The sequence below is a fragment of the Coenobita brevimanus genome, chromosome 52, assembly GCF_032717465.1.
Source record: "Coenobita brevimanus isolate Jiangsu-jjx chromosome 52, ASM3271746v2, whole genome shotgun sequence".
Taxonomy (NCBI): Eukaryota; Metazoa; Arthropoda; class Malacostraca; order Decapoda; family Coenobitidae; genus Coenobita; species Coenobita brevimanus.
The window spans coordinates 37,259,753-37,285,541 of record NC_137005.1 but is presented as its reverse complement, the minus strand read 5'-3'; the positions used below and the strand labels follow the sequence as shown (position 1 = coordinate 37,285,541).

At 41.0% G+C, this 25,789-nt stretch overlaps 1 protein-coding gene across 9 annotated transcripts in view; it reads left to right on the top strand.

The window, feature by feature from the left end:
• hts (adducin 1-like protein hts) overlaps window positions 1-25,789 on the top strand; it is a 242,199-nt gene that overhangs the window by 177,211 nt on the left and 39,199 nt on the right. For all 9 annotated transcript variants that reach the window (XM_080272995.1, XM_080272993.1, XM_080272994.1 and 6 more), the window contains exons 2-11: window positions 11,172-11,331; window positions 11,875-12,046; window positions 12,674-12,825; window positions 13,691-13,921; window positions 15,078-15,221; window positions 16,270-16,368; window positions 17,653-17,763; window positions 19,442-19,537; window positions 20,606-20,739; window positions 21,865-21,991. In XM_080272995.1, coding sequence (XP_080129121.1) covers window positions 11,188-11,331; window positions 11,875-12,046; window positions 12,674-12,825; window positions 13,691-13,921; window positions 15,078-15,221; window positions 16,270-16,368; window positions 17,653-17,763; window positions 19,442-19,537; window positions 20,606-20,739; window positions 21,865-21,991 — 1,410 coding nt within the window. In that variant the 5' untranslated portion in view covers window positions 11,172-11,187. The remainder of the gene's footprint in view (window positions 1-11,171; window positions 11,332-11,874; window positions 12,047-12,673; window positions 12,826-13,690; window positions 13,922-15,077; window positions 15,222-16,269; window positions 16,369-17,652; window positions 17,764-19,441; window positions 19,538-20,605; window positions 20,740-21,864; window positions 21,992-25,789) is intronic.

Genomic DNA, 25,789 nt, shown 5'->3' with positions numbered 1-25,789 from the left:
GGGAAGCGAGCATGGAAGTAAAAAAGTCACTGAATGATATTACCGTATTGCGTTACCAGCACTAACCTATGGAAGCGAAGCTTGGACCTTGTTGGAGGGACTCGAGTCAAGAGTGAGAGCAGTGGAAATGAGTTATTTGAGAGGAGCATGTGGAGTTACATGAAGAGACAGACTGACAAATGAAGACGTGAAGGAGAGTTGTCGTGTGGATGTGGATGTGATAGGAAGCGTTTGGAAAAATAAATTGAGGTGATTTGGCCATGTGGAGAGGATGGAGAGCGAGAGACTAACGAGGAGAGTGTATGTGAGCGAGGTGGAGGGAGGGGAGAGGGAAGGGGAAACCGAGGATGAGATGGAGTGGAGAGGTGTATGTGAAAGAGAGGGGTGTGAGCTGGGGGGGGGGGGCAGCAGAATGGCACTGGAGAGGGCGACATGGAGGCAATTTGTTTGTGGCCACTCCATATGGGATTAAGGAATGAGTCTCCTTGGTTACTAGTGAGATCAACCCCTCTAATCTGACTAAACCCTGGCCACCATATTGAAAGGTGTTAGGGATCTTTGTCAGGTTAGGGTAAACACGCTGGGCTGAGTAATAATAGGAGGGATTGTTATGGTCTGTGAGGGTGAAGAGGGAGGTGAAGGGTGCAGTGTAGGAGACGGTGGAGGGTGAGGTGAGGGAGGTGGTGGAGGGTGAAGGGTGAGGTGAGGGAGGTGGTGGAGGGTGAAGGGTGAGGTGAGGGAGGTGGTGGAGGGTGAAGGGTGAAGTGAGTGATGGTGGAGGGTGAGGTGGTTGAGGACGAGGGATAGTCACATGAGGGTTGTTTGTGATTCTCTCTCTCTCTCTCTCTCTCTGCCCAGATTTTTCTTTGCAGCTTATATCACGTAATTCAGTGGCAGAAAGAGACAATGCTACAGTCCTTTACCCTTTCCATGGCACTTCTTCGTGACTAGCATCATAATCTACTGTCATTCTTACAATTCAGCATTCAAGATGGAGAGACGAGAATTTTGGGCCAAGTTAGAGTAAAAAGAGTATAGTTACGAATATAATTTTCCGTCTAATCTCTTAACACTGAGCTGAAAGGGGTTAGGGATCTTTACCAGGTCAAAGTGAACGTCGTATAGATAATCCTTTCCATCATTCAGACATCCTGCATTCCCCACCACCACCACCACCACCACCACCACCACCACCACCATCATCATCATCATCATCATATACTACCTCCTCCTCCTCCTCCTCCTCCTCCTCCAGATTAATAGCAGCTTCAGGTTGTTTGCATAAATCAGTGTCTCTCCAACCCCCCCCCCTCCATCTTATCTCCCCCATCCATTTTACCTCCCCCCCTTCCATCTTACCTTCCCCCTCTCCATCTTATTTCCACCCCTCCATCTTACCTTCTCCTCCTCCACCACCACCACTCACATGAATATGCACCACAACCACCACACTCCCTTCATCCAACCCCACCATTCCACCCCACCCCCACCCACTACAACCTTGGCTACCCCCCCCATCTCACCCCCGCCAGTCCCATCTCATCCGCCACTACCAAATTTACCCTTTCCCTACCTACCCAACCCTATTAACCCCCCATATCCACCCCACCCAACTGCACTCAACCCCCACTCCAACCTAACCAGTCACTTACCCCTCCAAGCTCACCAACATCGCCACCCCCACCACTTACTCCAACCCCACCACAGCTTCATCGTCCTCACCAGCCAGTCTACCCCACGAACTCTACCTTCCCCCACCCTCAACCCCCCCCACCAACCCCCAACCCCCCCTCCCCACCACAACCATGATCAGTCCACCATTCCCTTGCTTCTCAACCCTCTGGAAACCTCACCACATCTCACTACTTACCCCCCACCAACTCCACCCCACCTCAAAACCCCACATCAACCCCTGCACAGCCCACACCAACTCGACCCCTACTCACTCGCCCCACCAGCCTTACCTTCCCCTAACCTCACACCACCCCTTACCTCCCCCCAACCTCACACCACCCCTTACCTCCCACCACCCCTTACCTCCCACCCCACCTCACCACCTCCACCTCCCACCGCGCCTCACCCAACTCCCACCACCATCTTTACCCTCCCCCAACCTAACCAACCCCTCCTCCCACCCACACCACCAACCCCCCACCCACCCCACCCACAGCCTCCAGCATTACAGTCAAACCACAATTGCAGACAGTGAGGCGGCGTGGCAGAGAGAGAAAACAAAAAAAAAGCGCTAAGTATAACAGAAAAAGAAAAAATGCAAAAAATAAGAGAGGACTTGTTTAGGTCATTGTCATCAGGGAGTAAAAGTGTGAGAATGATCATGCAAGGTCTGTGTGTGCATGAGAGAGAGAGAGAGAGAGGGAGGGAGAGAGAGGGAGACGGAGGGAGGGAGAGAGAGTCATAGCTTGTGTGTTTGACAAATTGATATACAGATACATTCGGTAGGTTGAGAGAATTATTGTTATAGAGAGAGAGGTAGGTGTGTGTGTGTGTGTGTGTGTGTGTGGCGGGAGGGAGTGGGAGTGGTTATGATGATGGTGGTGTGTTGTGTGCATGACGGTGTGTGTATGTGAGTGTGTGTGTGTGTGTGTGTGTGTGGGTGGGTGGGTAGCTGGAGGGGATGTTGGTAGTGTGTGTGTGTATACTGAGGATGGTAGTGGTGTTGCCAGTGTGCATGACGCTGTGTGTGTGTAGGAGAGGGGGAGAGAATCAGCATCAAGGAGAGAGTGAGGGGAGATTGCATGAGGGTTACTCTCTCTCTCTCTCTCTCTCTCTCTCACACACACACACACACACACACACACACACACACACACACACACACACACACACACACACACACACACACACACACACACACACACACATTATATTTGACCTTTTGACTTTTATATGTTGTGATCGTTTTGTGTTCAGTTTACGTGTGTGTGTGTGTGTGTGTGTGTGATTTTGTTATACGTTCTTGTTCTTTTGTTATTGATGTTACTGTTATTATTATTGTTCTTCATTGCAGTGTTAGTATATAGTGATGTTATGCATATTTTTTAACCTTACCTGACTGTTTTTGGTGGATTCAGTGCTAAGGTGATGATGATGATGATGATGATGATGATTTTATAAGGTACTGTGAAAGATGGTACTATGATAATTTTACTTTGGTTACACTGTTGTGATGATGATGATGACGATGATGATGGTGGTGGTGGTGGTGATGATGATGATGATGATGATGATGGTGGTGATATTGATGGTAGTGATATTGATGGTAGTGATATTATTATTATTATTATTATCATCATCACCATCATCATCATCATCATCATTATTATTATTATTATTATTATTATTATTCGGGAAGAGGAGAAAAACAATGCAGATGATCCTACACTTGTCTTTACACTTCCTTTTTTTTTTTTCTTCTTTTTTCTTTTTTTTGAGGTTGGTTCCTGGAAGACAAGACATTACTAACGGTGTGTTGAACTGGTTGTTGTGAGGTGCTTACTGTTAACGGTGTGCTGGTGAGGGGAACGGGTAGCGCAGTAACGGGGTGCTTAGTAGGGTGAGGGGATGGTGATGGTGATGATGATGGAGAATGACAGGCTAAGGGAGGTGGGATTGTGCTTCATGGTGGTGGTGGTGATGATGATGATGGTGATGGTGGTGTGGTAGTGGTGGTGATGGTAGGTGGTGGTGGTGGTGATGGTGGTGTGGTAGTGATGGTGATGGTGGGTGGTGGTGGTGGTGGTGGTGGGTGGTGGTGGTGGTGGTGGTGGTGATGATGATGATTATGATGATGGTGATGGTGATGGTGGGTGGTGGTGAGGCTGGTGGTGATGGAGAAAGACAGCTTAAGGGAGATAGTAATGTGGATTGTGATGGTGGTGGTGGTGGTGATGATGATGATGATGATGGAGAATGACAGGATAAGGGAGGTGGTGACGTATGAAATGATGATGATGATGGAGACTAGTAATAATAATAATATTCATCATCATCACCAATCATCATCATCATCATCACCACCATCACCACCCTAATTGTGGCTAATGGTGATGCATGACAAAGAAAAAGGTTGCCTAGTTTTGCGGCAGCTAGTGAGGGTAATTGGAGGGCAGGGTGCGTGGAGGAGGTCACGGGGTGGAGAGAGAGAGAGAGAGAGAGAGGGTGAGGGGAAGGAAAGTGCGAGACAACAAAGGAGTGTGTGTGTGTGTGTGTGTGTGTGAGAGAGAGAGAGAGAGAGAGAGAGAGAGAGAGAGGGTGAGGGGAAGGAAAGTGCGAGACAACAAAGGAGTGTGTGTGTGTGTGTGTGTGTGTGAGAGAGAGAGAGAGAGAGAGAGAGAGAGAGAGAGAGAATGTGAAGGTGAGAGAGAGGGAGGAGGAGTGAGAGCATCAAGGATGGATATAATACGTTACTCACCTCTGGATGGAAATACGGTACAGAAAATACAATATAAAAAAATACAATAACATCACAAGCTCCCTAACACCTTTTCCTAAGCGATTTATTTTGTTTATTACACTTTACTGCCCTGTGTTACATAAATCCTTCCTACATCGCCTACTCTGCATAAATAACGTACAAAAGGATGTTACCCAGTCATATCCAAAAATAAATCGCTAAGGAAGAGGTGTTTGGAAATTTCTTTAACCTCCTAGAAAGGCTTGGGTCCTTATTCTTCTCAGATAAAGTAGCTCCCTAACACCTTTCCCTTAGCGATTTATTTTGGCAAATGGGTGGCTGATATCCTTTTGTACGTTATTTATGCAGAGTATGGCGATATTGGAAGGATTTATGTAACAATGAGAAGAACAGTAAGGTGTAATAACCACAATAAATCGCTTAGGAAAAGGTGTTAGGGAGCTTCCTTAACCGACGGGAATACGGGTCCTGCGAATCCTGTACTGCGTTGAAGAGAAACGTACACACACACACACACACACACACACACACACACACACACACACACACACACACACACACACACACACACACACACACACACACACACGGATGTTCAGCGCAGCCAGAGTGAAATAAGGAAGGGTTTTTATCTATTGTCCACATCTCTCTGTCTATTTACTGTATATTCTCTCTCTCTCTCTCTCTCTCTCTCTCTCTCTCTCTCTCTCTCTCTCTCTCTCTCTCTCTCTCTCTCTCTCTCTCTCTCTCTCTCGTGAAATATGGCCGACAGAGGCATTTTTTCTTCAGGTGGTGGGATTCCATTTGTTGAGAAATTACTGAGAAACTGAGGAGGAGAGTGTAGTGGTGGTGGTGGTGGAGGTTCAGGTGGTGGTGGAGGTGTGGTGGGGGTGCTGGTGGTGTGGTGATGGTGGAGGTGGTGGTGATGATGATGATGAGATGCGAGAGAGAGAGAGAGAGAGAGAGAGAGAGAGAGAGAGAGAGAGAGAGAGAGAGAGAGAGAGAGAGAGGCAGGGAACTGGGAGGGAGGAAGGAAAGAGGAAGGGAACTGGGATGGATGGAGGGAGAGAGGGGGAGAGGCAGGGATCTGGGAGGGTGGAAGGGAGGGAGGGAAACTTTGTGGAAAAAGGAGGAGAAAGTAGTTTGGTGGAAAGGAAAAAGCAGGAGAGACAGTAGTGTGACGAGGAGGAGGGAAAAAAATAGGAGAGAGCAGTTTGGAGGAGGAGGAGGAGGAGAAGAAGAGGGAGATTAGTGTAAAGGAGGAGGAGGAATGGAAGAGAGAAGTATGCAAGAGAAGGAAAAAAGAGAGAGTTGAAGAAGAGGAGGTTGCAGAAGAGAGTAGGGTGAAGAGGAAAAGTAGGAGAGAGAGAAAAAAATAAATAAATGAGAGCTTTGAGAAAGAAGAGGAAGAAAAGAGTTTGAAGGAGAGGTTAGAGAAACACAGCCTTGGAGAATTAGCAGTATGATTCCAGAGAGAGTCATTGTGGCAGGTGAGGGAGATTAAAAAAGGTATTGAATCTTAGAAGACAACTATTTAGACATCATTGACGAGGCTTGTGATGCGGAAAGAGCGAAGGCAATGTAAGGAAAGAGTAATTAATTGATACGGTATATATTATACCAGTAAAACGCCATTGTCGGCGAGGTACGAGCGAGGTCATTTAAGTCGGAAAAGCATTGAAATGTCGCCTTACACCCCGAGGATGCCTAGAGTATATTGATGGCTGTCTACCTACCAAGTTTCATGCCTTTACGACAAACTGTCTGGCCTGTGTCCCTCTTTTGAAGATTTTCGACATGCTGCACTTGGCGCGTGCCATGTGCCACGTGCACTGGCTAGGTGTGATGAAACCTGTCAAAAACAAATCTTAAAGACTGGGCCCATCATATGGTGCAAGCCACGCAGTGATCGGCCCTATGGTTGCCGATGTATAAGCTTCTCAAGAGTGTTACGGTTGGGCCGGGCTGGGTTGGGCCCCGCATAATGTAAGAAAATGCTACTACTTGAGAGAATTGCAAGGGCTTCGCCCTCGCCCGTAACCAAGCTTGTTGATATTACAGATTTGAAGGACACGTGGAGAAAGGGCTGAATTGGCAAGGAGAAAGAAAATTACGTTTGATATGGTTACGCATTGGTGAAAAAATGAATGAAGAAGGAGGGAGAGGAATGGAAAGAAGGGAAAGGGGGAGTATAACTTGCGAGTGAATTGAGGGGGGGAAAAAAGGAGAAAAACGTGTAGGTAGATAGGGGGAGTTGGAGGAATTAAAAAACGAAAATAAAAATAATGGCATTGAGTGGAAAGTGGGATGCTGAAGGGAAGGCTGTGTGTGTGTGTGTGTGTGTGTGTGTGTGTGTGTGTGTGTGTGTGTGTGTGTGTGTGTGTGTGTGTGTGTGTGTGTGTGTGTGTAACCTTGCAGATCCGACAGCCTTCACCGCCCCTGGATGTGATACGTTGGCATTATTAGTTATTTTGCAAGGCCTGTGTGTGTGTGTGTGTGTGTGTGTGTGTTCCTCTACTCGGGTTTCTCTTTAATTTCCCTATACATTGCCATTTTAAATCTATACTTTCTTTGTTAATATCTTTGTCCTTGGATAGATAGGCAGAGACAGATTGAATGATTGATATAGATAGATAGATAGATAGGAAACTCATCTCAATTTCTTCGATAGAGGGGCAGATTAGATAGATATAATGCTAGAACGATTGATATAGATAGATAGAAAAATATACCAACTTTTCGCCCATTCGTATGTCTAAGATTAATGCAGCAAGACACACACACACACACACACACACACACACACACACACACACACACACACACACACACACACACACACTTCCAGTCTGAAGAAAATTGACAACTGGCGAACTACAATGAAAAACCCCCATCTCTACCAGTATGTGTTTCAGATGGTTTGATTTTTCCCGTATGTATTCGTTAGACGGTAGAAATATACTTGCGTGTTTATTTTCGTTCAGTTCTTTCTGTCTTATTATTATTATTATTATTATTATTATTATTATTATGAGAGACGTAGTAAATTAGTCAGTGAGGGCTGTATCAAACCCCTCTAGTTATATAATAATTATAATAAATAGTGGTAGCTGGTGGCGACCATCATCCGCTCACTTGTTGTAGTGTTGGCTAAGTCTTCATTCACCATTATAATTCTTTGTGTGTGTGTGTGTGTGTTTTGTCTGCCCTCCTTTCTTTCTATTTGTCTCATCTTTTCTCTCACATTGTATTACTCTTCTTTTCAAGTGGCTTTGCATTGAGTGACAAGCCCAATGATTTCCTGTAAGCCAGGAAACCATCAACAACGCTGGGTATAACCATATAGCCAACCCATACACGTTCCCTACGTGTCAGCAAGTAGGTTGGGGGAGGGTTAGTGCCCCTTCCCTTAAAGCAACTAACTCGAAGACAAACGACCACCCCTTACGAGAGTAGGGCGTCTTGCTATAGATATACTACTACCCTACTACTAGTACTTCTGCTACAACAACAACAACAACAACTACTACTAATAATAATAATAATAGGGTATTATGAAATGTGGAGATACCAGGAAATTAATGGAAAGCAGGTAAATGGAACGAAGGGTTAATGTGTTCCTACCCCACCTCCCTCTCTCCATTTATCAAATTAACATTAAAATCTATTTCTTTTTTTTTATTACTTATTTAAGTGAAGGAATCTTTAAATATAGATTGTTTGATACATATTTCCTTTTTTTTTTCTTTTTTCTTTCCTTTTTTTTACGCGCTGAAATTGATAGGTCCCTTTTTTTTTTTTTTTTTTTTTTTTTTTTTAGCGTGGAGGGAAGGAAGACTTAAGTATATATGGTATGTGATGGGCCTCAGAGGGAAGGAGGGTTACTGAATGCTAATTCTCTCTCTCTCTCTCTCTCTCTCTCTCTCTCTCTCTCTCTCTCTCTCTCTCACTGAATTTACTGCGTCCTAATTCACAAAGAAACTTGATCATCCGTGTGATTGATTTTTTTTTTTTTTTATGGAGGACAAGGAGAGTGGAATATACTTGCCTTTTTGTGTGTCCCCCAGAGAGAGAGGGAGAGAGAAAGAGAGAGAGAGAGAGAGAGAGAGTTATGCAAGGAAAGATTATTGTGACGTTTTATAATTTACAGTAACGACAAGAACAGAATGCACAAATTTTCCGTTTCCCTGGTCCTTCTTACAAAAAAAAAAAAAAAAAATGAATTACGTGGGGAAATTCATCTCAAGTTTTTGAATATGGATCATTTTTCCCAACGCCTTTTCCTAAGTGGTTTGTTTTGCATATTACACAGGACTGTCCCATTCTTAGTTGTGCATATCCTTGAAACATCGCCATAATCTGCCTAAATGATGTACAGAAGAGATATTAATCAGCTATATCAGAAAATAAATCGGCAAGGAAAAGGTGTTAGGGAGCTTCCATACCTAACGATAGTATAGGCCTGGATGTTTGCGTATGGATATTTTTTTCTTTTTTCTTATTTTCTTTCATCCTTTTTTTTTTCTTGTATTTAATTGATTTTTTTTGTACCTTAAACCTTTGTTTTCACGTATGTTTTTATATCCTTTTAATACTAGGATATTTGCTTCAGTATTATACAACGTTATAAATGTGTAGAGTCTAAACGTAATAATCGGAATAAATCACTAAGGGAGAGGTTTTAAGAAATCCGCCAGCCACCAAACCATCCATCATTATATCCTTGGGTGTCTGTTGTTTAATATAAATTAATGTAATCAACACCTGTAATAATAGATTATGACAGCAATTAGCATTGTTAATTATGCATGTGCTCTTTAATTAGCAGTACTGTGGATGGAATGTGAGGAAGAGACAGACAATTTGAGAAATGGAGAGGTTAAAGATTATTGTGGTTAGAATATATATGTGTATGTGTGTACTGTATGTATGTGAGTGTATGTATATATGTACTGTATGTATATGTTATGTATGTATTTGCTGATGAGTACTTTATTTAGCAGTACTCTCGTTGGTCTGATGACGGTTTCCATTGTATATATGCTGACTTCGTATGGTATTATTAATCTTGAAATAGACTGAACTGAAACGGTTGGATATAGCAGCAGGGTATTGTGAAATGAACAGAACTACCGTATCTAGTCGGTAAAAATCTTTACTGTATTTCTGTTCGTATCTATCTGTCTGTCACCAGATGCTTTAGTCTCACACATGAATCATCTTCATGTCGCCTTCTCTGCCATCTGTCTGCCCTTTCTGCAACCCACACCCCTCTCCTTTGTTTACTTGATCACCCCATTCCTCCTCCTTATCCCCAGCTCCCCTCCCCTATCACCTCACTCATATGCACTCTTCTAGTCAGTCTCTCATTCTCCATCCTCTGCACATGGTCAGCAAAAATTTTATATAAAATTGATTACTGTGATTAGGCAGAAGGGATAAACTAGTATTTGGTGTTTTGCATAGTTGAGAGAGATTAGAATTGATTGATGGTTTTAAGTATAGCGTTTGTGTAACTGAGGGTTGTAAGTGTATGGAGGTTAAGACACATCTGGTTTTAAAGACTGGTGTGGTGTATAATTGTTGGTATTTGATGATGTACTGTTAGAGTGAAGTTTAAATAGTATGGTATAGAAATAATTTGCCAGGGATATACTTAAATGGAGGTACTGTATGTAATTAGAGTGGTGTCTAGTACTTAATTGGTCTTATTATCTTGGTGCAGTGATGTAATTAAGGAGCTGTTTCACCATTTTTGCCTAATGAGTAATGATCTCCCCTTTATATTTAATTGCTTGTTATAATCCAGATTAGACCACACAAGTATGTTTTTTGTAGGGTGTATGGGTTAATGGAGATAATTGTTTTGTAATTCTTCAACATAAGACTCTCCCCTAATAGTTTTGTAATAATTTTGACCTAAGGCTCTTTCCTAATTGTTTTGTAATTCTTCATCCTCTGACTCCTGATTGTTTTGTAATTATTCAGCCCAAGACTCTCTCTTAATTGTTTTTAATCTTTTCAACCTGAGGCATCTTTCCTAAACTGTCAGAATATAATATGAAGCACAGTCGATCTAGAAAAGTCTGGTTGCCTCTCCTTCCTCTCATTGCGGGATTCATAATATGCTTGAATGAGATGTAGTGGACAGAGATGCATAGTAATACTGGCAGATGAATGGCAACATGATCCGTTATCCTCTAAGTCATTTTTAAGTGTCAGTGAACCAAGATATTTAAGAGAAGCGGGAGAGGTGAACATACCATATTTTTATACTGGAGTGTGCATCATCATGCTAATGCTGTTGAGTACAGTTTTTATGGGAAATTCTTGCACTAATGAAGCTATCAAACAAGTGCCATTAAGCATCTATTAAGGTGTTGGTGCTAATGATCTAGCTATTAAAGAGATGTAATTTTGTCATTGTTCAGTTGTAATTGGTGCAGTCAACCAGTTATTAACCCCTTCAATCTGAGGATGTCTTCTTCCATATTATTCTTGTTATCTCCAGACAACGGATTCAGCTTTGAAGAGGCCTGTGTATCTGGAAGGGTTTAGTACAACCTGTGTTTACTTTCTCACTACCAAGAGAGTCTTCCTAGGTTGAATAAAATGCTCTGATGGTGGTCTAATTAAATAAAAAATACATGAGATTGAAAGAGTTGAATCAGGTGAATATAGTATCATTAAATGGTTATCTATGTGACATAGCTAATGATTGTATGTTTTATTACAGGTGAGGTGCGGGTAAGATGAGTGAGGGCGTGGCTCAGCAGCAGCAGCAGCAGCCGGCCAATGGGGTGAATGGTCAGCAAGATGAGGAGGTGCGGCTTATGACCGAGGAGGAGCTGGAGAGGGAGAAGCTTCGACCGCCAGACATTGACCAGGATATGAAGGTTAGTATATTCCATTACATTACATTTAGAGAGCGGTGACCATAATACAGTGCGTCTTTTCATGTCATTTTTTCCATTGATATCCCCTAAATAATTGAGGTGATTTGTGATATGGTAATCATTCCAGCCTTACTGAGTCAAAGTAGTAAGGTAGAACCCATTATTCTGTTATGGGAAAATGTGGTTCCCCAGAGGACTAAATACGATGGTATTTTTATGTAGATGCTGTATAATTTTAACATCCCTTCTGACAGTTGCATATCCTTGTTGTACCCACCATACTCTTTCTTTAACTTGGCCTAAGATTGCACTCTTTTCATATTGAATATTCAGTTGTAAGGTGAATTAACTGTAGCATTGATGCTGGTCACAGGGAAGTGCTATGGAAGTGATGAAGAGCAGTAGCACAGTCATTTTCAACCGCTGAGGTATGTAAAATACGGTACAAAAAAGACCAAAATCAGGGCCAAGTTATGTGAGAGAACTATAGAACTGTACTGTTATACCTCGGTTGTGTAACTTTCTGTATCAACTTTGTTGCAGGAAATGGAAAGGAGAAAGCGTGTGGATGCCATCATGAACTCTACCATCTTCCGTGAAGAACTGGAGAGGATAGTGGAGTCACAAATCACAGAAGGATACTCCGGCTACCAGGCACTACAGAATATCTCAGAAATGATGGGCATTCCTTGTTCACGGATGAACACGTTCAGAGGTAATATATTGCCTGACTTATGGTGTATTAGTAATAGTGGTACAAGCTATAGCCTGAGGTTCATCTGAAATGTGAATTCAGTGGACTGCAGGCTGAAGCTATCCTTCTCATGCAGGCCACCTTCCTTCTTTCAGGGGATAGGGAGGGATGTGATGGACATTCACATAATTGAGCAAAGAAGTCAGCCAGTTATATCAGTCCCACAGTAGCACTGGCTCTTACATTACAGACCAGTATTTGATTTGGATGATACTGTTTTGCCAATACAATACAGATGGTCAGATATTTTTAAGAATTGAAGCTTCCCAGGTATGAGCTACTCTGAAGTACGGTACTGCATTCTGTCAGTGTACTGTAGTATTTTACTGCTAGATGATTTTGTAATGAATACTGGTACTCCCTGTACTTTGGTATTGTTGGTACTACAGTGTCTGTTTCATGTGCTCTTAATTATACATCCAGTAAACTCTTACCATACTGAACCTTGCAAACCAAACTTTGGATATAATAACCACTCAGTCCTTTGTTTCTTATCAAGGCCTTTGTAACAGCAGCCACTTTCCTTCCTTTTGTTGCTCTACTTTCCACTTATTTTGCACAACTGACTGTAATCTGAATGTTCCACAGGCATGCAGAGTGTGATCCCGATCAATGACATCCGAGGCATGGAGAGCCTGAGCTTTGCCAAGGGAGAGAAGCTCCTGCGCTGCAAGCTGGCTGCTATATACAGACTCATAGACATGCATGGCTGGACTCAGAGCATCTACAACCATGTCACAGTATGTATCACTAGCCTTAGAATGATTAAATTATCTTCTATTCTGTAGTCCATGCACCTTAACTTGGTGGAAATTTTCATCATTGTGCTGCTGACTTCCTACAGTTACTGGCAGAATAAGTTTACTGTGGCTGGACACCCTTTCCATAGCACTTTTTGTTGAGCAGCACCATACTCTAAGTATAAACCTTAAGATCACTTTTATATATTATTTAACATCATACGAGATTTTCCTGTCCCTATTATTTCCACTGTTAAATGCATTGTGCAGAGCCTTATCCAAATAACTGGACTGTGACTTCTGATTTTCTTTTCCGTTGGGAGGGACATCATTTACTGATGTTCAGCCTTTGATTCTTTCTTCTTTTTCTTATTCATTTGTTTATTTATTTATTTATTTTTACTCTAGCCCAAGGAGAAGGTTGCTAGATATGGCAAATGAGTGTGTGAGAAGGAGCTATGGAAGCTGATAAAGCAGGAGAACTGACATGGGATCTAGCTGTTTGGATAAATTTTGTATGGAGGCGCCCATGACAAGGGTTTGGCCTCCCTTTTTTCACTTGATGGTTGTCAAATTGACTGTGTGATAGGTACTGTAGTTATGAAGCCATATATGGAAGGTGTGCCATTGAGGTGAGGCCAGGGTTCCAGGGGCTTGAATGGTGAGTGAATGAATGTGTAGCCCATTAAATTGGGCATGATGTTGATTAATTTCCCAATATCATATTCTTTCCTTATCCGTACTTTTTGAACCCTACTCAACCAACTTGCAGGTGGGAAAAAGAAATGGTTTTATGGAAATGATGATGATAATGATAATAGTGATGATGATGACGGTGATGATGATATTTGTTTGTTGCTTTCAGGCACGTGTAAGCCAGGACACAGAGCACTTCCTGTTGAACCCATTTGGGATGCTGTACCACGAGGTGACAGCGTCATCTTTGGTGAAGGTGGATATGCAGGCCAATGTGGTGGAGCCCGGCAGTACCAACTTTGGCGTCAACGTGGCTGGCTTCACTCTCCACTCTGCCATCCATGCTGCACGGCCAGACCTGCGCTGTATTGTGCACATACACCACCCAGCTGTTATTGCTGTGCGTACCTATTAACACTCTTGTAGTTAATACAGTAAAAACCCTTTTAAATCTGATTTCTGTTATTGGCAAACAAGTAGTAGAGCAACCCCAGTCTGTCTGGCAAGCAGTTGTCTCTGCAGGGCCTTCCCATGCAGTGAACAGATGTTCCCTTATGGTAGCCTGTATCTTGCCACAGTGAGGTGCAGGGAAAAGTAAAGAGGTTTGATTCCTGGATGGGTGCTGCATTCACTCAGTTAACGGTCACTATAGTAGGCTCCACATCACCCCATTATTAGGTTATACAGAATGATAATTGTCCAGCATTGTGCTGTAAATGGTTTTCTGGGTCACAGGAAACCATTAAGCTTGTCACATGGTGAAGAATCACCTAAAGGCACCAAACATAAAATCTTTCACTGTGTTTAGTTACCTTTCCTTTGTTGCTGGTTGAATCAAGTGCTATCTGAACGTTTCTATTCCTGAAAAGTGAATTGGTATGCAGGTATACTGCTAAATTCTTTATTTAATAATTGTGCTGGATGACAGGCACTCTTCCCTCTCCAGTTAGTCTACCTTAAAGGAGTTTTACTGTATTAGTAATTTATTATCTCTTATGTTTATCAAAGAATAAAAAAATCTTAAGTTATGTGTGGACTGCGTGAGGATAGGCGGTATCAAACCCCTCAGTTGCGTGAATAATTATTTAGGAAAATGGAGATTTTTGGAAACTGAGTACAGTATTTGGATTTGGAAGTTTGTATCATGTATAAAATGTGGAAAAGACTATTTTTTTTTTTAATGAAAGATTATATATTTTTGTAGTATACTGGTATGTTTCATGATATATTTAGATTAACTGAAATACATTTCAAATGAAATACCATTACCACTGGTAAGTGTTCAGCGTTCACAGTACAGTATAAGCAGTAAAAGAAGCCAGGGGTATGTTCCAAATTATTGAACATTTCCATAAAATTAGTAATATGCAGTAATTTGGGAAATAGTGGCAGTTTGTGTTGGAAGGTAATACTGTACCGGTACTGTACGTATTCAGTTTTTCATGTACATTATATATTGAGCATTAAAAGAAAAAAATGTTTATTAAAATGAGAATAAAATGCATGCAGTATAGTACTATAGGTATTGTGACAGTGTTTTCCTCCTGACCCACCAGGTATCAGCCATGAAGCAGGGCCTTATGCCTCTGTGCCAGGAGTCTCTGCTCATCGGAGACGTCTCGTACCACGAATACCACGGCATCTTCATCAATCCGGAGGAGAAGGAGAAGCTCGCTCGTAACCTGGGACCAATCAATAAGGTTACCAGTTACTTTAGTTCTTTTACCTAAACTTGGCCCAGAGTTTTGTCCTTTTGCATCTTAGTTTACCCAGCTCAGTGGCATGAAAAGACACTGTTGTGGCCATACATCCTTTCCATAACACTTTTTTGTGAGCACCACCATACCCCATTTTTTATATATGTTACAACTCAGCATTCAAGATGAAGGGATGGCAGTTTTAGGTTTAGTTAAAGAGAATATAGTGTTTCTTGAATTTCTCATTTACATTACAGTACTAGTTAATTATTTACAGAGAATAATTGTGTGTTAAAGTGTTCTTACCTACCATATTTAGTACACTGAATTGGAAAGGTTATAGCACAGTGAAACTTTTCTTTATTTTGTAAGTTTAGTACAGGACAGAATATTATTAGTACGGTATATTTCATTTTATCAGTTTACTACTAGGTAATTTCATTCATCCAAGGAAGGATCTCTTGTTCTAAAATTGTTAGCGAAGGCCATATCTGACACACTCATTAAGTAGTCTCTTCTAATTATCAGTATCTAACACTCCAGTACAGTAGTCACTTCTAATTGTTCAGTAGTAACTTCTAATTGTCAGTATCTAACATTTCAGTTCAGTAATTTCTTCTTTTCAGGTTACACTATGATAGTCTCTATTCTCCTTTCACACTTTCCTGTAAAATGTCCACGCCAGTTTTTCTATACGGCGTGGTGTTCTTTCTGACTTTTTCCTGCCGGCTTCGGCTGGAGGGTTTGGAGGGCGGGGGAGAGCCTTCTTCTTTGCTGTCCTTATCTCATTCTAGTAGTTCAGTTACTCTTCTAGGAGCTGCCTAGCATGGGCCAACCGGCCTACTGCAGTTATCCTCTCTTCTTATGTTCTTATGTTCTTATGTTCTTATGTATCTTTCACTCCAGTTCTGTAGTCTCGTCTCATTGTTCAAAAGTCTCTGTCTAATTATCTCTCTGGCAAAAAGGAGACTGAATTATATGTTCTTGTATTGTATGGGCTACTTGGTTGTTGTAAGAAGTTGCATTGGTGATGAGGTGGTGGTGTTTTCAGATTATGTTGCTGCGTAATCATGGCGTAGTATGCTGTGGTGAGAGCATCGAGGAGGCCTGGTACAACACTTATCACACAGTCATTGCTTGTGAGACACAGGTACAGTACTCTCTATTTTTTTATTACAGGATTGAGTCTGGCTCTTTTGTTACTAGCAAGTTTGCTTTACTTTTCTTTAAATATGTGAATGGTTTTGGCACACACAACTTCATTCAACCCCCCCCCCCCCCATGTTTGAGTCAGGCTTGAAATGTCTCATCTTGCTGTATTATTGTATTGAGTGTTTTGTAAATATTTGTGGGGCTTGATTGGGAGTGCAATTCAGTCAGTTGGGCAGACATTTGTTAGTACTGTATCTCATTCTTATCAGGTATTATTTTTTTTTACTCTCATGACCCTACCTCACCTCACCTTGGGGTGGGAAAGGAGGTCTGAATGATGATGATGATGATTAATGTAAATACAGTATGATTGGTAATGGCACACACCTATTCTGCAGGCTGATTCCAAGAGTAAATATTTCTTATTTAAAAACTGTACTCATGATCATCTCGTACATTTTGCCATTTCCAGCTGTCCTCTTCACTTCATATTTGCAATTACTGTATTATGTACGGTAATCTCTACCCGGTTTCCTCTCTTCATTTTACACACTTGTATGTCATTGGCGTATCTCGTCTTTTTCACTCTTTTTCCAGTTAGGTTTAATTCAGTCTTTCATCATGTCTTCGAAGCTTTAGGTAAATCCCTTAAGCTAGGCATCCATATTGTAGTTTCTCTTTTATTTTTTCTTTGTGGATGTACTAGTGTGTGTGTGTGTGTGTTTTAAGTATGGCAATACATAATCAGTACTTTGTACAGGTATTATCCTTTTTACACAGGTTCTAAATCTTTTACTTTACATAATCTAAAACTATCTATCTATCTATCTATTGCCTGACGCCTCAATCCCGTTTGGGGTGGCCACAAACAAATCGCCTCCAAGTCGCCCTGTCCCCCGCCATTTCACTGCCCTGCTCCCAACTCACACCCCCCTCTCTAAAACACTGCCTTTAAAACTACTTTTCTGTGTATCCTTAGACTTTTTTTTTTCCTCCCAGTCTTAAGTATACAAGGGGAGAATGGATTCTGGACAGTCTGTAGGTGTATTAGCTTGATTATTTGTGGTTTCCAAATTTCCTTTTACATCAGTAGCAAGTAGATGATTATTATTACCATACCTGTATTATTATTATTATTATTATTATTATTGTTATTATTATTATTATTATGATTATTATTATTATTATTACTGTATTATTATTATTATTATTATTATTATTAAATCTATCCCTTACATAAGTGTGCATATGTAAAGGAAATGTTACTTGTGGGATGCTTCAGATGCGGATGGCGCCACTAGGGCTGGACAACCTGATTGTAGTAAATGAAGAAGCTCGTCACGCAGCCTTTGAGGTGGCACGCAGGGGAGGCGGCGGTGTAGACAGCAAACAGGTGAGAATGAGCAGAGAATTAAACGTGATATTATTTTTACCATAAAAGTTTGTACAGTTTAGCTAAAAATTTCCTGATACAGTTGCATCCCTGCATATAAACTTAAATTAGTTGTAGAGCTGGTTTGTGATTCAGAGTGTTCCACAGTAAAAATTCACCACAATAATGCATGAGACAATCATTGGTGAACATTATGAACACTGGTAAGAACTGAAATACCACTGCTGTACCAATTGTTTCAAGTAACTTTGATCATTAGCCATTGAAAAAATAATTCCTTAAATACTTTTTAAAATAAAATGTTTGTATCTGAAAGTTCTTAACTCAGAAGTTTGTAAGTGCCAGGAAAGTTTTAGAAAGGCTTGAACTGTCATCCTTTGTAGTTAGGAAAGGAACATCATAGCATCACACTGGTCTAAGGAATTTGTTTTTGTAGACATCCACCTTGAGTTAAAGGGGCTGAGAACTTGTGATTTCGTACCGGTACCCATTTATCACCCACTGTATTGCTAGATAAGTAAGTATCTGCACAGTACCATCTGAAGAAAATTTACTGCTGGCAAAATATTTTGAAAACTCTTATCCCTAGTACTGTGTGTTTCAGATGGTTAAGTTTTTTTTTTTTTTTTTTTTTTTTTTTTTCCATATATGCTCATCTAACTTTGGGAAGATACATATTTCTCTCTCTGTATGTAGGGGTTCCAGATTTAGCCATGACAAGAGACATTCATTAATATCCTGTGGTGATTCTTTGCCATTATCTTGTTAACTTATTACACTCTTTAAGGAATGAAGTCAGTTGCAGTGTTGTTTTGCATTCCTGTGTCTATAATGACCAGGCAGCCCTCATTAAATCAGGTATGCATTCCAAACTATCACAAACTCTTCCATACAGTTGATATTGGATTGTAAAGTGGGAAACTATGCTAATTTTACCTCAACTGGGCCAAGATTTTTTGTCCTTTTGTAGTTTACTGCATGGCTCAGTGGCAGAAAAAGACAGTGTACTGCTCTACATCCTATCTTTAGCACTACTTTGTGACTAGCATCATACTAGTGTTAACCTATTCTAACTCGGCATTCAAGATGGAAAGATGGCAGTTTTAGGCCGTGTTAAAGTAAAAAAGGTATAGCAAGTCAGCTTTATAGGTGGCAGTGAAACATTAATAAACACTTCAAATTATAGTGTACTTAACCCTTTCAGTCCAATAACTTTTCCCCCCCTACATCCATTTGACTGTGTTACTGTAGAGAAACCTCTTTAATTGGAAGGGTTTGTAAAGGATATGTCAGACCCATCCAGCTTAAAAATCCACCAAGCTGAAAAATATTGTCAATGTACTTCATTCACTGTAACGTACATTTTCATCTTTTGCAGCTTATTTCACTTAGCTCAACAGTGGAGTACAATAATACTGTTTTTGTACATCCTTTCCTTGGCACTTTTTTCTGACTGGCACCATATTCTAATGTTAATCTCTTGCCATAACTCAGTACTCAAGAAGGAGAGATATGTTACACCTGTTTGTGGTGGACAGTTTAGTTACCAAGAAAAAAATTATGCAAGATATCGTGGTGGAAGAAGTTTATAGAGAGAGAGATTGTAAGAAAGTAACAACTCCTTGAGTATACCTAATTGATGTTTAAGTTATGACATATTGTATCCTTCATTTTCTAGGAGGGTGGACCATCAGGGCAAGGTCCAGTAAAGGAGCGTAAGTGGAAAGTGGGAGAAATGGAGTTTGAAGCTCTTATGAGGACGCTTGACAATGCAGTGAGTATACCATGGGATTTTTTTCTTTCTTTTTACAGTCCATTGAAACAAATAAAAAATTAAAAATTATATGTAGGGACTGAGGGTAGAGGTGGGTGTATGGATGCGGGTGGTTTTTTTCTGGCTGATGGATGTTTGAAGTATATTTAAAATTGTGATATTATATGCATAGCTGAAGGCTGTGGGTTGGATATCTGTAGGTGAGTAGAAGGATGGGCCTCTGAAATCTAAAATAATCTTTATATGAAAGAATGAAGGATGACAACTGTGGAGAATGAGAGTTGTGAACATTGTTGGTAGAGCTGTAAGAGGCAGACCAAAAAAGACTTGGGATGAAGTCATATCGTATGACCCAGGGGATAAGAGACTGAAGAGAGAAGCTGCTAGTGATGGAGCAGTGTGGAGAGCCACCATTAGTTGACCAAGGCTGACACATACAAGCTGGTTGGAGCCTTTATAAAGAAAGTGGTGCCAGCCCTAAGGATGGCTGTGGGTGGGTAAGGGGATGGGGCAGTGAAATCTAACTAATTGTGATATGCAGGACTAAAGGTGTGGAGTGGTTGTTTTGAGGGACAGGTCTTTGAAATATAGAATAAACATGATGTACAGGGCTTCAGAGTGTGTTTGAGGTGGGGGTGGGTGAATAGAGGGATGGATGTGTAAAATGAAAAATAATTATGATGTGCAGAGCTGAAGGGTCAGGCGGGTTGGGATGGGATTGGGTTTTAAGATATTATCCCAAAATCTATAATAATAGTGATAAGCAGGGCCTTAGAGTGTGGGTTGGGGTGGAAGTGTGTGTGGGTGGAGGTGAGAGTGTGTTTTTTGAGAGATAGTCCTCTGATATCTAAAACAATTGTAATATGTAGGACTTGAGAATGTGGCTGGATGAGGGTGTGGATGTGGATGAGGATGTGGGTGAGGATGTGAATGTAGATAAGGGTATGGATGTCCTGTTGGTGTGGATGTGGTTGAGCATGTGGAAGGGTATGGATGCAGTCAGTGTGGGTGTGGGGTGGGTATTTTGATGACTCTTCCAGTGAAATCTAACATCATCATGGTACGCAGGGCCTAAGGACTGGATACATCTACCGACGGCCTTTGGTGAAGCAGGATGTTGGGCGTCAGCTGAGTGATGTTGCCCTCCCACCCACCGCTTCAAACTACACACATCTCTTTGATGAGGACGACATCACAAAGAGGTCAGTCTGGTTCTGAGTTTTTGTGCCACATTTTAAGCACCATAGAAGGCTTTGTAACACCTCATCCCTGGTATATAGTTTAATTTGCATGTTACACATTATTACAGTCTTGTATGTTTCTTATATCATCAAAGTTTGCATCATTGGCTCCTAAAGGTTGGTCCCCATTCTGGAACGTGTGTTATTGGGACGTTGGTCCCTGTTCCAGAATGTTTAGACACTCTTACGTTCTCGGCAACTGTTCTACAATTAATAATCGTAGGACATTGGAACACCACTCATTTTAAAGCTAAAGAGTTGTCCTTTACTGGGTATAAAGATTTTTATGATAGGTTTAATAGCTTTCATAGGAGCTATTTTGAAAAATCACCAATTTTGTGCAAAAAATGCCTGCTCCTGATGGTCGATTTTTTAAACAACACTTGACCCCAAGGGGTTAACATACAGGAGGATACTGAGGTGGTGGCCAAGTCTGTAAGAGATGGTCTGCTGTCCTAATTGACACAAGTTTGATTCCTAGCTGGAGCAGGGAAAAGTTTCAGGATCAGAATTTTGTTAAGTAGACTGTAGATCCATGTATTGTATGCAGTAAAACCCAACATGTAATAACACCCCTGCTGTACCAATACACCAGTCATGTATGAGACACCTCTAGCATGTACACATTAGGGATGGTGGGTGTTAGTGTTGAAGTGGAAACGTGGTGGTGTTTGATACATAGGAGGATTCCTGGGCCTTGGGGATGGACTGCTAAGTGAATAAATGAATAAATAAATAATAAAAGATGGATAAGTGGGTAAGGATGAGGTGTTACAAAATATCCAAATCCACATAGAATATAACCAATAGCCCCATGAATCAGGTCACCATCCCATTTAGTTATCTGTGCTGTTGTCAGATGATTTTATTCGACTTAAAGACCACTTGTATTCATTGGGATTTATCTAAGTCTGCACCTAACCTCTCCTGTTTGAAAAGTCTCTCTGAAGTGAATAAAATCGTTGGGAGGTGGCAAGTATGAGGTGAAAAGCACGTCCCCAGAGTCAGTGGGTATAGCTTAACACAGGTCCCGATGCCACTGAGAATTACAACTCCTGAATTTGATCTCTCTCTCTTTCTTCACAGCCCCTTGAAACGCATCCTGGATGGGCGCAAGACTCAGGACAAGACCCGGTGGCTGAACTCCCCCAACGTGTACCAAAAAGTGGAGGTGCTGGAGACTGGCACACCCGACCCCAAGAAGATCACCAAGGTAGAGATCATTACCACTGAAAACATTAAATAGAAAAACAGTCACGTCCACTCGAACGTCGGTCGTGTCTGCCCGAAAATCTGTCGCGTTTGTCTGAAAATTAGTTGCGTCTGCTTGAAGTTTAGTCATGTCTGCCCAGCTCATTCATTGTGCTGCTGTGGTGAATTTGGTCATGTCTGTCAAAAAGTTGGACATGTCTACCCAAAAGTCAGTCATATATACCCCCAACTCAGTCATGTCTACTTGCAAACCAGTCACGTCTACCCGAAATTGAGTCATGTCTACCCAGAAGTCTGCCATGTCTGCCCCAAAATCTGTGACATCTACCCTGAAATTGATTGTGTCTACCCCAAGTTCAGTCATGTCTACCCCCAAATCAGTCATTGTTGCACAGCCCATACAGTTTCCTCCTGTGAATTTGGTCAGACATCTCCCTTGCTGGCCAAAGCCGATTGTCTTTTCCCCTTGAGACAGGTCACAGGTCTCATGTCGGTGTTTGGCTTATGATGCTGGTGAGGGTAGCTGCTGTGTTTTTTTGTGCAAAGGGAAAATGAGTTGTCTCTCTGTTGCTCATATTCAGTATAGTATTGGCTTAAAGGAGAGTCATTTAGATGCTGCATTAAGAATCCTTCAGTTTTCTAGCTATAATTGATGCTTTAAAGAGTATTCATTGTGACTCTTATAGATGTACAGTACCTTTTTTTTTCCCCTTCAGTCTGATTATCATTATTGTTATTATTATATCTTATTTTTCTTTTATTTTCCTTTTATTTAATTTATTTTTGCTCTCTCCAGACTTATTCAGCTTTAGGGAGACTTTTGGAACTGGAGGGGTTAAATAGAGCCTTCATTTACCCCCTGATAAGAGCTCTCCTGAAAGCTGTATTAAATCATCTGGATATAACAAGAATAAATTTGTAAAAAATTTGCACCAGATTGAAGGGTTTAAGATAGCACCCCAAAACAATGAAATTATTAACCTATTGAAAAGCTAAAGAAGATATTACCTGCACCCTTACTGTGGTACGAGAGTTTGGTTTTATGCTACAGTTGCCGGCAGATCACCAAGAGCTACATGGCCAATTGCATAGTTGAGTAGTTTTCAAAGGTATATTATGTATAACTGGTAGCTAGATTTGCTTTAGGTATGAAATGGTAATAAATGCAAAATATTATTGCACAAATTGCTTATAGCTTTTGCCATTGAAAGTGATAGTATATCACTAAGGTTTTATCTGATATTTGTAGCTTTACTGTGGCAATATTTTCGTAGATGAAAGTAACCCGGGAGAGTACTGTGCACTGTATGAAAATTAACAAGAATAGTGAAATCTGTCACTAGTAAATAAGTTAGGGTAACTATGGTATGTTGCAGATGTATTTTTAATAATAATGATGATGATGATTTTTAATAATCTTGGTTATATATAATATGCATCAGTTGCATTATATAAAGTTATCTTGTCAGTGAGTGCATATACATGCCATCATCCAAACCATTGGACATGGAATACTCTTATTTGTAGGCTATAAAGAATATTAGAGATAAGGAGAAACCCAGTGAAACTCTGATTGTGCATGCCTTGGGACGTCATCTGTGTGTATACAGTAGTAGACTTTAAATTCCACACCTACCATTGGCTCATGTATCAAGTCACTTGGATTGATGTTACTAATTTTGCTCATTAGACAATGAAACATTGCACTTTCTCAGCACAATAGAATCTTTACTTCATAGTAGGCGACACTTAGGTAAAGTCATTTCCAAATGTGTTTGAGAATCAACTGAGTGACTTGTGTGATGCTTTCTTGACTTTCTGTGTCACTCACATAGGGAAGTTACCCTGCCAGGTCCTTTCTTCAGAAATTTGTAGTACGGTCAGTACTGCAGTTTTCAGAAAATAGGTATTGTAATGCATGAACATATTGATTAGAGGAAAAAATATTGCAGTACCGTAGGTAGTGCCTAATCAACAAGCAAGTGCTTACTTGCACTGACCATTCATAACCAATAATAGTCATGTAAAATGATAAAGCCTTTTCAATGACTGTACTTTGGCACCACAACCTACCCCACCCTTCACATAACTATTAAACTAACATTCAGCTATTTTGTTAGTGTTGTCCAGAAAATCTTGCTGACATTCGCAGAATTAAATTTACATTGGAGAAAAAGGCAGGCAAGTTAGAAAATTGTATGTAGAGATGCTTTCTCCTTTGACTTACATCCCTAGATAAATTGGAGGGCTTTGCTAATGGTCTCTTTCCCCATATGAACACAATCATTACATATATTAGCTTGATGACATTACTGAAACCTGGTGACAGCATTTGGAAAATATATTTGTTAGTTGAACATTATGACAGCAATGTAATAATGTAATGCATGGAATAATTTAAGGACAGTGTTGTGATCTCAGCACAAATGGTCCCTTAGCTCCCATGACTCCCCCCTCCCCCCCAAAAATATAATAATTAAATCACTGCCATTTAGCTTCTTACTGAGCAGGGCAACTCTTACAGTAGGTCATCCCTTTTGTCCATTGTAGGATCAAATTTAGGAGTAGAATAATGCAGTATATGAAACATTTGAAGGAGACTAATGTGAGAGCTGTTCCTGGCCACAAGTCTGTCAACAACCTTCCTCAAGTGTCTTATCCACCTCACAAACTGCCACACTGGCTATCCACCATTCCTCCAATTGCAATTTAGCTCCCTCAGCCAAAGGATGTCTTTGGGTTTGAGTACGTGATGTAACCTGGCAAATCTGCTGCCTGGTTTTACAAATGTCTTCAACTTCCTCCCTATCCTTCGAAAGGGGGATGGTGGACTGCATCTTTAGTCGGCAGTCCACTGGGTCTTTGTGCAGCACATGTTGTTGTCCAAGGGGTGAATCATTCTGTCCCACTGGAGCCATTGATTGACATCAGGAAGGGTGCCGATCTCAAATTGTTACACACTGAAACAAAAGCCCACTAATTAGGGGCAACACCTAAGCCCTCCCACCAAGCAAAAATGATATAATCATCATTACTCTTGTCTGGCAGTAGAAGGGATAGAATACAAATGACATTATTGGGCTGAATGAGTTAATGAGGAGGTTTTGGGGATTCAGTTCAGAAGGCAGTATCATTTATGTCTTAAGTCATAAAGGAATGACTGGTATTCATAGTGTTCCAGCAACGGTGGGTTCTATTTGCTGAAAAATGTAAATAGTACGAGCATAATCAGTAACGTCCAGAGTGTGACCAAACTGCCTTAATCATTTGTCAGTGATTTCTGTGTATCACTCATAATGGTAGCTTTCTCCTCTACTGAGTACAGTTGGCCCTCAGCTTACGTGGCTAATGTGTTAACTAAGCTCCATGTTTATGCAAAAATCATGTAAGTAGACCCCTTCAGTTACATAGCTAATGCGTCAACCAAGCTCCATGAGCACACTGCAACTGTGTAAGTAGGCCCCTTTGCATACACAGCTGATGTGATAACCAAGCTCCCCATGTATGCAGAAACTGTGTAAGTGGTTCCCTTCACCTACATGACTAATGTGTTAACTGAGTTCCCTGTGTACATGGAAATGGTGTAAGGAGGCACCTTCCTTTACACAGCTAATGTGTAAACCAAGATCATGTACCCAGAGACCTTGTAATTGTAGCCAGCTTTAAACCATTAGCATAACACTAATGTAAGCAGATCTCTAGCTTGACTTCCACATTCCCAGTGAAAACCACATCTGGCCCAGTTTGAGATCTGACATGCTTTCTAACGACACATGCTATAACATAGAAGTAGAGCACG